This window comes from Centroberyx affinis, unplaced genomic scaffold (genome assembly GCF_046629955.1).
Source record: "Centroberyx affinis isolate AG114_WGS23_722 - 3 ecotype Tasmania unplaced genomic scaffold, CSIRO-AGI_Caff_v1 ptg002565l_1, whole genome shotgun sequence".
Taxonomy (NCBI): domain Eukaryota; kingdom Metazoa; phylum Chordata; class Actinopteri; order Beryciformes; family Berycidae; genus Centroberyx; species Centroberyx affinis.
The window spans coordinates 55280-70000 of record NW_027280775.1 but is presented as its reverse complement, the minus strand read 5'-3'; the positions used below and the strand labels follow the sequence as shown (position 1 = coordinate 70000).

The window sequence follows — 14721 nt, the reverse complement described above, 5'->3', positions numbered from 1 at the left end:
CAGTATGTGTCACGGTAAAATGTGCTATATCTCTATACTATCTCTATTAGGGTTCGACTGATATGGGTTTTTTAAGGCTGATACCGATTTTTTAACTGAAGCTGCCGATAGCCGATATTTTGTGCCGATATTGAATATCTTTAAATTTGAAAATTATTATGCAAAAATATAAACAAGAAAACTATTATTAAGGTAAATCCTCCTATCGTTCCCGCCAGACGACCCCACGGTCTCGGCACGGATATCGGCATGCCTCGCCGATATCTGGGCTTGGATGAAGGAACGCCACCTTCAGCTTAACCGGTCAAAGACTGAGCTCCTTGTCATCCCAGCCAGTCCCTCTGTACAACAACAGATCAGTATCCAGCTCCAATCAGCTCAGCTCATTCCCACAAAGTCTGCCAGAAACTTGGGTGTCATGATTGATGACCAACTAACCTTCAAGGAGCATGTGGCTTCTGTTGCTCGGTCATGTGGATTTGCTCTGTACAACATCAGGAAGATCAGACCCTACCTGTCTGAGCATGCAGCTCAACTCCTGGTTCAGGCTCTTGTAATATCAGCCTTGACTCCTGCAGCTCCTTCCTGGCAGGGCTCCCGGCCTGTAGCTCAAACCTCTGCAGATGATCCAGAACAGGCGGAGCGTCCGGTCTTCACCCGGCCCAAAAGAGCACATGTCACTCTGCTGTTCATCTCCCTCCTCTGGCTCCCAGTCGCCCGCATCCAGTTCAAGTCCTTGATGCTCACCTACAAAGCGGCTCCGACCGACCTGAACTCCTCATTCAGGTCTACGCTCCCTCCGCCCACTACGCTCTGCCAAGGAGCCACAACAAGGCCCTAAGTCTCTATCCAGACTCTTCTTCTGTGGTTCCTCGTCTGCCACCACAACAAGGCCCTAAGTCTCTATCCAGACTCTTCTTCTGTGGTTCCTCGTCTGCCGCCACAACAAGGCCCTAAGTCTCTATCCAGACTCTTCTTCTGTGGTTCCTCGTCTGCCGCCACAACAAGGCCCTAAGTCTCTATCCAGACTCTTCTTCTGTGGTTCCTCGGTGGTGAACGAGTTACCAAACTCCATTCCATCCGCAGAGTCCCTCTCAATCTTTAAGAAAAGGCTAAAGACCCAGCTCTTTAGAGAACACCTTCTCACCTGATGGACTGTGTAATTAAAAAAAATAAATAAATAATCTTTATCTGCCTCTCTGCCTCATAGCACCTCTGTCCTGTTGGACCAGAACTTAGCTTTATGGCTCTTACTCTCATTGTTCTCTCCTGACTAGATCCTTGCTTGTGTTGTATTAAAATCTCATGTGTACGTTGCTTTGGATAAAAGCGTCTGCCAAATGAGTAATTGTAATTGTAAATCCCTTGTAAATGTCTGAATAAACAAAATGATAAAAGCCCTGAGAGATACTGTCAACAAAAGCTGTTTTCTCTCTTCTTTTACCTTCACTGGTATTGTAAACAGTCTTAAGTCATATTTCTGACACAAACATATGCAAACAAAGTATATACTGTATGTCCTATGAGCCATCTCTTGTAAAACCATGCTCTTGCCAGCTACTCTACTCGGTGGTGGATGAGTTGAGTCCCCTCCCCCCCGATATGTGAAGCGCTTTGAGTACTTAGAAAAGCGTTATATAAATGTAATCAATTATTATTATTATTATTACTCTTTATATTTTGTTGCGCGTCTAAATGTGTCTTTACGGTACTTACCCTGCCTTGAGTCAAAATAACTTTATTAGTCAAACATGGTGAAGCTACGCGGTCGCGCTAATGAAAACAGCTGATGATCCGTCGAATACGTTTTTTTTCTGGTTGAAAAACACTGAAATAAGTAACGTGACTGAAAACTGTTTTTTTTAGAAAGGCTCTTTATCATGAGCTGCTCCAAAGGTACGTGACAACAAACTCAGATCAGATCATACTAGCTTAGCTAGCAAACTTAGCTTGATGTGTGTTGTCCAGTCGCCATGATGAAGCTGCTTTTATCCGCCGTTTAAACAGTAACGTTACACATGATAAAAACATGCACTTATTTTGCTTGGAAAATAGTTGCAACTGATCCGAATAGTTAAAATAAAACATAAGGAGTAATGTGGGAACATCTGGGGCTAAGGCAATTATTGGAATAAAAAACGTAGAGTAGCCCTGCCTAACGATATAACTTCTCCATAGGTGCATCCCCAGGCATCGCAGCCATCAACATCCTCAACCACACCCAAAACTACACAGCAGACCCTACAGTTCCAAAAACCGATAACGGAGAAAAGAAAGAGAGAGATAACAGATGCCATAGCAGAGTTCATCGCTATGGATATGAGACCCATTAACGTAGTCGAAGGCGAAGGCTTCAGAAAATTAATGAAGACGATGGAGCCCGACTACACTGTCCCCAAACGCTCCAGTATTTCACACGCCCTGTCTCTGAAGTACAGCGATCTGCGAGACCAAATTTCAACTCTTGTTGAAAACTCAACTGCCTTAAGTTTCACAACGGACATTTGGACCTCGGTGAGCATGGAGGCGTACATGGCTGTCACCTGTCACTTTATAACTCAGGAGTGGAAAATCTGTGTCTTCGTATTGGAAACCAAATTAATGGAGGGGAGCCATACGAAAGTCAACATTGCACAACAGCTTGGAGAAGCGGCAGGCGCCTTCGCCGTTCCAAATTACAAGCGAGTAGCCGTTGTTCACGACAATGCCAGCAATATGAAGCTGTGCACGGAGACGCTGAAGAAAGAACCGGAGAAATGGGGCGACGTTCAAGGGGTCTACTGCTCAGGACACACGCTACAGCTGTGCATAAATACAGCTCTAAAACAGGACAGAATACGTCGCACGGTTTCGGCTGCCAGGAATCTCGTGGGACACTTCAAAAAAAGTGCAAAGGCTACAGCTGCCTTGAAAGAGAAACAAAAGCAGCAGAATGTTGTAGAGCACAAACTCATACAAGACGTCGCTACTCGTTGGAACTCTACATGTGAAACGCTTGATCGACTGGTGGAGCGACGATGGCCAGTGACGGCTGTTTTGTCAGATCCCAGCATCACGAAGAAAGGAGATCACACCCTGGACCTGACAGCAGACCAGTGGAAACTGGCACAGGAGACAGCAGAAGTGCTGGGGCCCCTAATCACGCTTACAGAATTGCTATCACAGGAGGAGAACTTGTCGTTGTCTGCAACAGTGCCAATGCTCTTCAACCTGAAGAAACGCCACCTGTCACCGGAAGAGGATGACAGCCCTGCCATCACAGAAATGAAGACGACCCTCGTCACGGAAGCAGATGGCGGCTGTTAAGTTTGGAGCCCAGCAGCATCTACCTCCTATCTTCAGCACTGGACCAGCGATTCAAACAACTCAACTCAACTTCAAATTATTTTTTCATATAGATATTTATATAGATATTTGCACATCCAACTATCTCTGATGCAGGTGCGTTGGAAAGTATCACTTCAGTCTTGAGAAAAGAAGATCCCGCACACTGCTCTTGCTCAGCATCACAATTTATTGATTATTGATCAATAATCAATATTGATTATTTTCTCAATATTTAAATATTGAGAAAGATAAATTGTGATGCTGAGCAGAGCTGCTGCTGCTGGTCTGTGAATCGACATGACAGACATGATGTGATGACGCACATTGGCACATTAGAGATCAATTTGGATCAATTTCTATACACTGACCTGATTTTTGGCTTCCGTGCCGATAGAGCCCGACATCACTCTGCGGTCACACCGGCAGCAGCAGGAGAGGAGGAGGAGGAGAGCCGGTAGGACCAAAACAACTTGCTCTTCAGCAGGTCAGGGTTTTTTCAACCTGCGACCGCCCGACCGACACATCGCCCGCCCGTTCGTTCTCAATATGATCTTCAATCGACCCAACCTGCCCCACCTGCCCCACCTGCCCCACCTGCCCCACCTGCCCCACCTGCCCCACCTGCCCCACCTGCCCCACCTGCCCCACCTGCAGATAAACCTGCGGGGCCGCGGGTTCCGGATTGACTCGCATATCACTACTTTGGCTGTTTATAGAAAGATCTGTAGCTCTATTCATTAGTGGAAGATTTCAGTAGTCCTACATGATTTAAGTTGCATTTTATGTTGCACTGTTGATGTTGGCCTATGTATATACTTTTGAAGGAGTATTTACTTTTGAAAGAAAGTCTGTTGATTTAGTTATACTGGACTTAAATTTTCATTGAGGCAAACCTAAGGTTTTTTAAATAAATACATTGTGGAAATTGGAATTTGCAATTATATTTCCCCTCCCCAGTGAACTAGATATATACACCAAACCGAAACCATGAGTTTACTGAACCGTTACACTACTAATCTCTATATCTCTATACTATCTCTATATTGTCTCTTTATCTCTATACTATGTCTATATCTCTATACAATCTATATTATCTCTATATCTCTATACTATCTCTATATTGTCTCTTTATCTCTATACTATCTCTATATCTCTATACTATCTCTATATTGTCTCTATATCTCTGTACTATGTCTATATCTCTATACAATCTATATTATCTCTATATCTCTATATTATCTCTATATTGTCTCTTTATCTCTATATTGTCTCTATATCTCTATACTATCTCTATATTGTCTCTTTATCTCTATATTGTCTCTATATCTCTATACTATCTCTATATTGCCTATATATTTCTATACTATCTCTATATTGTCTATATATTTCTATACTATCTCTATATTATCTATATATCTCTATACTATCTCTATATTGTCTCTATATCTCTATACTATCTCTATTAGGGTTGGGTGGTATCCAATTTTTGACACTGTTAAACCTTCCCCAAATTTTCCCGCGGTATACAGTATTACCGTCTGATTAAAAATCACATTGTAGGGCCTGGAGGGAGCCACCAATTCCAAATGATGAATTTATGTAGTCGCTGCTTTACCGTTTCCCGCCACAAGGTGGCTGCAGTGCACTTCAACTGTGATTTTCACACAACGACAAAAATGTGATACATGTTCCAGTTTTATTCTCTGAACATCAGAAACGGAATAGCAAACGTTACATATTTACAAAATATTTACAGTGGATGGTCCTGCTTGGGCAGCAGCAGCAGCGGTGGGCTTTGAACTGGACCAGATGTTCATCCTGCAGCGGTTAGCGGGTGATTGATTCTGAGATGGGCACGTAAAACGAGAGAAGGACCGGTTCGGGGCTATTTAGCCGGACTAGGTAGCTGGCTTAGCTTGCTAGCTCTATGCTAACGTCCGCCTAGCTTGCTAGTTAGCCTGGCTAGCTAATGTCAATATGGCTAGCCTAGTTCGCACCGTCTGTGCAGGCGGGGGGGGGTTGATCTTCGAAGAATGGTCGAATAGTTCCCAGTGAATATCGAATAGTATTTTTGCTTGAAATGCCCGTCCCTAGTCGGAACCCGAAATGCTGCCAAATTGCAGCAGTTGCATCTTTTTAGGGACCAACTCGTTGCTATTTTCAAATACCCCGGGATACCGTATTACCGCCCAACCCTAATCTCTATATTGTCTCTATATCTCTATACTATCTCTATATTGTCTATATATCTCTATACTATCTCTATATTGCCTATATATTTCTATACTATCTCTATATTGTCTATATATTTCTATACTATCTATATTTCTATACTATCTCTATATTTCTATACTATCTCTATATTGTCTCTATATCTCTATACTATCTACATATTGTCTCTATATTTTTATACTATCTATATTGCCTATATATCTCTATATTGTCTATATATCTCTATACTATCTCTATATTGTCTATATATCTCTATACTATCTCTATATTGTCTCTATATCGCCTATATATTTCTATACTATCTCTATATTGTCTATATATTTCTATACTATCTATATTTTTATACTATCTCTATATTTCTATACTATCTCTATATTGTCTCTATATCTCTATACTATCTCTATATTGCCTATATATTTCTATACTATCTCTATATTGTCTCTATGTCTCTATACTATCTCTATATTGTCTCTATGTCTCTATACTATCTCTATATTGTCTCTATATCTCTATACTATCTCTAGTATAAGGAGATCAGAACAAGTAAACTGTATTGCTGTTTATGACACTGAATCAAATCAAACTATCATCATGAATCAGCTGCTGACCTACTGACATCTGTCTGTGCTGATTCACAGACTCTGTATGGAGATTCATATCAAAGTGGCTTAAGAAGGATGCTCTGTATTCCAGACACAAGCCTGTTTGAGACAGCAGTGCTGAGGAGGAGAGCCTCGTCTCCATGCTCAGTGTTGATGTGAATAAACCCGTCCGTCTTCCCCTAACGCTGTTCTCCTCTCCGCCATGTTGACGCTCAGAACAAACCAACACACACAAATCTATCATCAATAATTCTGTCTGTTTTCTGATCGATCAGTGCGCTCTGCAGTGTTCAGAGCCGCAGCTCGCACAGCAGAAGGTACAGTAGAAGAAGAACAAATTTCACCCAACATCCACAGAGCAGGAAGGAGGTGGAGGTTAAAGGAAACATATGTCAGTCTTACCCACAGCCAGGCAGGTGGTGATGGAGGTGAACTGGGCCAGCTGCCGGGCCACAGAGTGAACCTGGATGCCCAACTCTCTGGTGGGAACCAGCACCAAAACCCGGCTCACCTGGGACTCCCTGGGCTTATAAACCAAACGCTCCAACACCGGCAACATGAAGGCTGCTGTCTTTCCTGAGGAGAGGAGAGGAAACAAGGAGAGGAGAGGAGACGAGAGGGAAAAAGGAGAGGAGAGGAAACAAGGAGAAGAGAGGAAAGGAAAGGAAACAAGGAGAGAGGAGAAGAGAGGAAAAATGAGGAGAGGAAACAAGGAGAGGAGAGGAAAAAAGGAGAGGAGAGGAAAGGAAACAAGGAAAAAGGTGGAGAGGAGTGGAGAGGAGAGGAGAGATAGTGTTACCAGAAGGACAGTGTTATCTGTCGTAGTAGAACCAGCAGAACCAGTAGAACCAGCAGAACCAGTAGAACCAGCAGAACCAGTAGAACCAGCAGAACCCACCTGTCCCAGTAGCAGCACAGGCGCACAGGTCTTTCCCCAGCAGCCCCACAGGAACACAGGCCTGCTGGATGGGAGTCGGCTGCTTGAAGCCCAGAGCGCTGATCGCCTGATCAATCAGTCAGATCAATATTCACATTATTATCAATAATAATAACAAAAATAAGAATAATGACATGATCAAAAAGACAGAGGCAGACAGACAGCAGGCTGGGTGTTTCTCTAGTGTTTCCCCCAGAATTTGATCTTACAGCAGGTCCAGATCCTCCAGAGTTTTATTTTGTGTCTTTCTGTCCATTCAAAGCTGTGTGTGTGTGTGTGTGTGTGTGTGTGTGTGTGTGTGTGTGTGTGTGTGTGTGTGTGTGTGGTGTCATGAACCAAAAACTCTCTCAATCCATTTCTCCACGTTCATTTTCCAGCATCTCTCTGAGCCTTACCAAGAACAGGCCGTTTCGGTCTCTGTGTCTTTAAGGCTCATTAATATTAACGACCCTCCGTTCCCATTGGCTAACCGTTTCCAGAGTGAAACGTGAGACGCCGCGGCCCGGCGGCTACAGGTAGGGAAAACTCTCCGGTAATAAACAACGACAACCGCTCAACCGCTTTGAAAAAAACTCTTTGTTAGTCTGATATTTCTTACAAAAATGATAATGAGCGAACCTTTGTGACGCCACAAAGTCAGACAGCAGGGGTCAGTCAGAGGTCGGGGGGTCAGTCAGAGGTCAGGGGTCAGTCAGAGGTCGGGGGGTCAGTCAGAGGTCAGGGGTCAGTCAGAGGTCGGGGGTCATGTTACCTTCAGGATGGGTCTGGACAGGTTCATGTCATGGAAGGTCAGCTTGTCATCATAGTTGGAGGCGTCTTCATAGAACGAGTCTGGAGCCTGAACACACACACACACACACACACACACACACACACACACACACACACACACACACACACACACACACACACACACACAGTTCAAATACAAACCATGCCATTACCGTAGCAACCCAGTACCAACTGTTCCAGCTGACGATAAACGACAGAACTGATATTTTGTAATTATATTAACAGTGAACTGTTCTGGACCAATGGGAAAATGTTTCCAGTAACAACTGCTCTTCCTTCCTCCTCACCTCCGCTTCCTCTCCTCCTCTCCCTCCCCTCCCCTCCTCTTCCTCACCTCCACCTCTTTCTCCCCTCCTCCCTTCCTCCCCCCTCCTCCTCTCTCCTCTTCCTCCCCTCCTCACCTCCTCTCCTCTCCTCTTCCTCCCTCGTCGTTCTTTCTCCCTCAGGGTGTCTGTGAAGAAACAGTCTGTTAGTTCACTTTCAGTTAACGATAAACGACAGAACAGATATTTAAAACACTGTGTATTATACGCTCAAGCTAACAAGAAAATTCTACATGTGTTCAGACCGTTAAGATAAGTCTCTTTACAGCACATTGAATCCTCTCTATACTGCCCCCTTGTGGGCGAAGTTTAAAAAGGCGAGGACACATAAGCTTCAGGTTGCCTATGATGACTGTATGCGCATATTGCTTAAAAAACCCAGGTGGTGCAGTGCAGGTGACTTGCTTTGTAATGCTAGAGTCAGCACTTTCCAGGCTCTATTGAGAAATCTGATGTACAAATTAATCTGTCGACTGAATGATTCTCAGAATTATCACGCTGCTGTCAAACCTGTGGAAACATTGGTATAAGTGTCTTTTATAAAAAGTGGCAATGTTTTCTTTTTATTTATGTATTGTATTTTGTTTGTGTGTTTATAATGTTGTATGTTTTTTAATGGACTCTGAGTCTGACAAAGTGAACTGAACTGTTTCCTGGATCAGGATCAAGCTGCTGAGCCTCACTGGCTTTCTGATCACAGTTTAGATCTTTTTCTCAGCAGGTAGTCACAGGTGGAACTGATAACTTTAACGGTTCGGGTCGCCTGCTGCTCATTGAAATGACGCAGGAACACTGAAATGGAACGGAACCATCATTAATGTTATTAGTTCCACCTGTGATTACCTGCTGTGACACGTCAGAATTCCATTCCCAGTAAAACCAGTATTCCCAGACTGTGGACGCTCTGGCTCAGGTGTTTGGAGGTGGGTTGGGCTTACTGCATCCATGTTCAAAAGTAAATAATATGTTGATTATGAAGATGAAAATCGATAATTTTCCTCTGTTGCAGTCTTTCCTTTATCAGCTTTAATGACTGTGAACTTCAGAGAAGAAACCGGATTCTGTTGAACCGACCTGCTTTAGTCAGAACCTCTTCATCTGCAGAGTCAAACTCATCCTCCTCCTCCTCCTCATCTTCATCATCATCTCCACCTTCCTCATCGCCACCATCAGCTTCTCCAACGTCTGGCTTCACATCATCATCACCATCATCATCTTCCTCCCCCTCCTCTTCCTCCTGGTCTTTTCCAGCTGGAGTGTCAGTTGTGTCGGTCTGTGCTGCCTTCTCCTGCAGGTCAGAACAGACAGTGTTCTAGACAGGAAGTAGAAACTAACCAGACAGGAAGTAGAAACTGACCGGACAGGAAGTAGAAACTGACCGGACAGGAAGTAGAAACAGAAATCTACTCACCTCAGCTCTCCTCTTCTTCCTGACCTTCTCAATCTTCTCATCCAGAGTGGTGGGAGCTCTCTGCACAGAGACGTTCAGTTTACTGTAGGACCAATAACCTGCTGTACAGAACCAATACTCTGCTGTACAGAACCAATACCCTGCTGTACAGAACCAATAACCTGCTGTACAGAACCAATAACCTGCTGTACAGAACCAATACTCTGCTGTACAGAACCAATACCCTGCTGTACAGAACCAATACCCTGCTGTACAGAACCAATACTCTGCTGTACAGAACCAATACCTTGCTGTACAGAACCAATAACCTGCTGTACAGAACCAATACTCTGCTGTACAGAACCAATAACCTGCTGCATAGAACCAATACCCTGCTGTACAGAACCAATAACCTGCTGCATAGAACCAATAACCTGCTGCATAGAACCAATAACCTGCTGTATAGAACCAATACCCTGCTGTACAGAACCAATACTCTGCTGTACAGAACCAATACCTTGCTGTACAGAACCAATACTCTGCTGTACAGAACCAATACCCTGCTGTACAGAACCAATACTCTGCTGTACAGAACCAATACCTTGCTGTACAGAACCAATAACCTGCTGTACAGAACCAATACTCTGCTGTACAGAACCAATAACCTGCTGCATAGAACCAATACCCTGCTGTACAGAACCAATAACCTGCTGCATAGAACCAATAACCTGCTGCATAGAACCAATAACCTGCTGTATAGAACCAATAACCTGCTGTATAGAACCAATAACCTGCTGTATAGAACCAATACCCCGCTGTACACTGCTATAGAACCAATACCCTGCTGTATAGAACCAATACCCTGCTGTACAGAACCAATACCCTGCTCTATAGAACCAGTAACCTGCTGCATAGAACCAATACCCTGCTGTACAGAACCAATAACCTGCTGCATAGAACCAATACCCTGCTGTACAGAACCAATAACCTGCTGCATAGAACCAATAACCTGCTGCATAGAACCAATAACCTGCTGTACAGAACCAATAACCTGCTGTATAGAACCAATACCATGCTGTACAGAACCAATAACCTGCTGTATAGAACCAATACCCCGCTGTACACTGCTATAGAACCAATACCCTGCTGTATAGAACCAATACCCTGCTGTACAGAACCAATACCCTGCTGTATAGAACCAATAACCTGCTGTACAGAACCAATAACCTGCTGTATAGAACCAATACCCTGCTGTACACTGCTATAGAACCAATACCCTGCTGTATAGAACCAATACCCTGCTGTACAGAACCAATACCCTGCTCTATAGAACCAATAACCTGCTGTATAGAACCAATACCCTGCTGTACACTGCTATAGAACCAATACCCTGCTGTATAGAACCAATACCCTGCTGTACAGAACCAATACCCTGCTCTATAGAACCAATAACCTGCTGTATAGAACCAATACCCTGCTGTACAGAACCAATAACCTGCTGTACACTGCTATAGAACCAATACCCTGCTGTATAGAACCAATACCCTGCTGTACAGAACCAATACCCTGCTCTATAGAACCAATAACCTGCTGTATAGAACCAATAACCTGCTGTACAGAACTAATAACCTGCTGTATAAAACCAATAATCTTCTGTACAGAACCAATACCCCACTGTACACTGCTATAGAACCAATACCCTGCTGTACAGAACCAATAACCTGCTGTATAGAACCAATACCCTGCTGTACAGAACCAATAACCTGCTGTATAGAACCAATACCCCGCTGTACACTGCTATAGAACCAATACCCTGCTGTATAGAACCAATAACCTGCTGTACAGAACCAATACCCTGCTCTATAGAACCAATAACCTGCTGTATAGAACCAATACCCTGCTGTACAGAACCAATAACCTGCTGTACACTGCTATAGAACCAATACCCTGCTGTATAGAACCAATACCCTGCTGTACAGAACCAATACCCTGCTCTATAGAACCAATAACCTGCTGTATAGAACCAATAACCTGCTGTACAGAACTAATAACCTGCTGTATAAAACCAATAATCTTCTGTACAGAACCAATACCCCACTGTACACTGCTATAGAACCAATACCCTGCTGTACAGAACCAATAACCTGCTGTATAGAACCAATACCCTGCTGTACAGAACCAATAACCTGCTGTATAGAACCAATACCCCGCTGTACACTGCTATAGAACCAATACCCTGCTGTATAGAACCAATAACCTGCTGTACAGAACCAATACCCTGCTGTATAGAACCAATAACCTGCTGTATAGAACCAGTACCCTGCTGTACAGAACCAATAACCTGCTGTATAGAACCAATACCCTGCTGTACAGAACCAATACCCTGCTGTACAGAACCAATAAACTGCTGTATAGAACCAATACCCTGCTGTACACTGCTATAGAACCAATACCCTGCTGTACACTGCTATAGAACCAATACCCCACTGTACACTGCTATAGAACCAATACCCTGCTGTACAGAACCAATAACCTGCTGTATAGAACCAATACCCTGCTGTACACTGCTATAGAACCAATACCCCGCTGTACACTGCTATAGAACCAATACCCTGCTGTATAGAACCAATACCCCGCTGTACACTGCTATAGAACCAATACCCTGCTGTACAGAACCAATACCCTGCTGCATAGAACCAATAACCTGCTGTACAGAACCAATACCCTGCTGTATAGAACCAATAACCTGCTGTATAGAACCAATACCCTGCTGTACAGAACCAATAACCTGCTGTATAGAACCAATACCCTGCTGTACACTGCTATAGAACCAATACCCTGCTTTACACTGCTATAGAACCAATATCCCGCTGTACACTGCTATAGAACCAATACCCCGCTGTACACTGCTATAGAACCTATACCCTGCTGTATAGAACCAATACCCTGCTGTATAGAACCAATAACCTGCTGTACACTGCTATAGAACCAATACCCTACCTTCTTCTTCAGCTGAGCCATCACATCAGCCATGATCCAGTCTTCACTGTCCAGTCCGTCTCTCTCTCCAAACTCGAAGTCGGTGCTGAAGTCTCTCGCCCCGCGGCCCTGCTTCCCCAGCTTCCTCTTCCTGTTCAGGACGATGGGCTGGTCCTGCCAGGAGGACAGAGGGTCAAACCCAACACACACAGTACATGGACTACACATACTATACATACCTATACACATCAGTCTGCATATAGACCCTATACACGTCAGTCTGCATATAGACCCTATACATGTCAGTCTGCACATAGACCCTATACACTTCAGTCTGCATATAGACCCTATACACTTCAGTCTGCACATAGACCCTATACACTTCAGTCTGCACATAGACCCTATACACTTCAGTCTGCACATAGACCCTATACACTTCAGTCTGCACATAGACCCTATACACTTCAGTCTGCATATAGACCCTATACACTTCAGTCTGCATATAATGAGTACATTAGATAATGTTTCAGTCACTGGGAGACACACTGGAGCCATTTGGCTTCCCCAGTCTACCTGACAACTAATAACTTTAAAATCTGACTGACTTCATGTGATCAAATGATCCTGACAGAACGAGTCACACTGTGTTCAACAACAGACAGAACAGACAGAACAGAACAGACAGAACAGAACAGAACAGACAGAACAGACAGAACAGAACAGAACAGAACAGACAGAACAGAACAGAACAGACAGAACAGAACAGAACAGAACAGAACAGACAGAACAGAACAGACAGAACAGACAGAACAGAACAGACAGAACAGACAGAACAGACAGAACAGACAGAACAGAACAGAACAGACAGAACAGACAGAACAGAACAGACAGAACAGACACAACTACAGTCTGAACTGAGTCAGAAGTCATCAGTCCAGTCTGATCAGCTGTAGAACCAGACGGAACCTTTCAGTTACAGATCGATTTACTCTTCGAACACCAAGCAGCTTCAGCTGTTCTACCTGGTTCCGTTACTCCCACAGCGGGAACCCGGTGTGAAAGAACCGGTTCTACAGACCGAGAAAGAACGGGTCCCACAGACCGAGGTTCTGCATCAGAACTTCGGACTCACCTCCCCGCCGTCGGACTCGCTCTCCGGCTCCTCCGGACTCTCCTCTCCGTCCTGGATGGTTCTGATCAGATCCATCAGGATGGTTCTGCCGCTGGTTCTGCTGGTTCTGCTGCTGATTCTATTGCTTCTGCTGGTTCTCTGCCGCTTCCAGTCTCTCGTCGCTCGTGCCTCCGCGGACACACGTGTGTTGACGGAAGTAGGAAGTCTGACCGGTTTGATCCGGAAGCAGCTGGAGGAGCAGCGGCCTCCGGCGGCGGGAGGAGGGACTGCTGCCGTCCCGCTGCCGGTCCCGCTGCCGGTCCCGCCGAATTCTGCATCCCCGCCTCGCAACTTTAATTCTCTGTGAACCAAGTGGTTTTATCAGAATCAGAATCAGAATAAAGTTTATTGCCAAGTAAGTTTTCTCAGGCTCGACGGTGTGAATATCAGGTCAATAATGACCCAAGCTGAAACAACAGGGGTTTCATTACCCGGCAGCTATAACGCGTTCGGCCCTGAACTCTCAGTGAGGACAAGTCAAACTGTGATGGGAATAAAATGGTGTCATCAGCACGTGCTTTATTTGATCGAGTTTGGCAAAGTTTGGCATTTTTCCGCATTTAAAAACACCAACGAGTTCGTCCTCAGAAATATTGACAGATACATTTCAGACCAGTTGTATCAAGGAAATGCTGCTTCTACTGAGTCTAATAAAACATTAATGACTCTAAACGTTCATAAACTATAGACGTCAGATCATTTCTCATCATTGATGAACGCCCACAAAGAAGATTATATCGTTTTTAAACAGTAAGCCTACGTCGCCCTAGAAATCAGGTGGGGATGCAGAATTCGGCAGAACGTCTTTTCTTTGCAACACATTGCTGGAGTTTTTCACAACAGACAAACTGTCTGTTACTTTTTCTTGAAGCCTGGGTTTGATTCCACAACCTTCCACATGAAAGGCTGAGGCTTTACCTTCTGAGCCAAACGCCTGTTACAGGTTTACTGAGGAGAAACTAACTAAA

General features: G+C 44.2%; 1 protein-coding gene across 1 annotated transcript in view; it reads right to left on the bottom strand.

Annotated features, from left to right (window-relative positions):
* ddx27 (DEAD (Asp-Glu-Ala-Asp) box polypeptide 27) overlaps window positions 1–13877 on the bottom strand; it is a gene marked incomplete at its 3' end in the record, with an annotated part of 18481 nt that extends 4604 nt beyond the window's left edge. The window contains exons 1-8 of the mRNA XM_071534509.1: window positions 13715–13877; window positions 12604–12756; window positions 9625–9684; window positions 9288–9501; window positions 8292–8341; window positions 7850–7936; window positions 7060–7165; window positions 6564–6737 (exon numbers count right to left, since the gene is read on the bottom strand). Coding sequence (XP_071390610.1) covers window positions 6564–6737; window positions 7060–7165; window positions 7850–7936; window positions 8292–8341; window positions 9288–9501; window positions 9625–9684; window positions 12604–12756; window positions 13715–13789 — 919 coding nt within the window. The remainder of the gene's footprint in view (window positions 1–6563; window positions 6738–7059; window positions 7166–7849; window positions 7937–8291; window positions 8342–9287; window positions 9502–9624; window positions 9685–12603; window positions 12757–13714) is intronic.
* Between the last annotated feature and the right edge of the window lie 844 nt (window positions 13878–14721).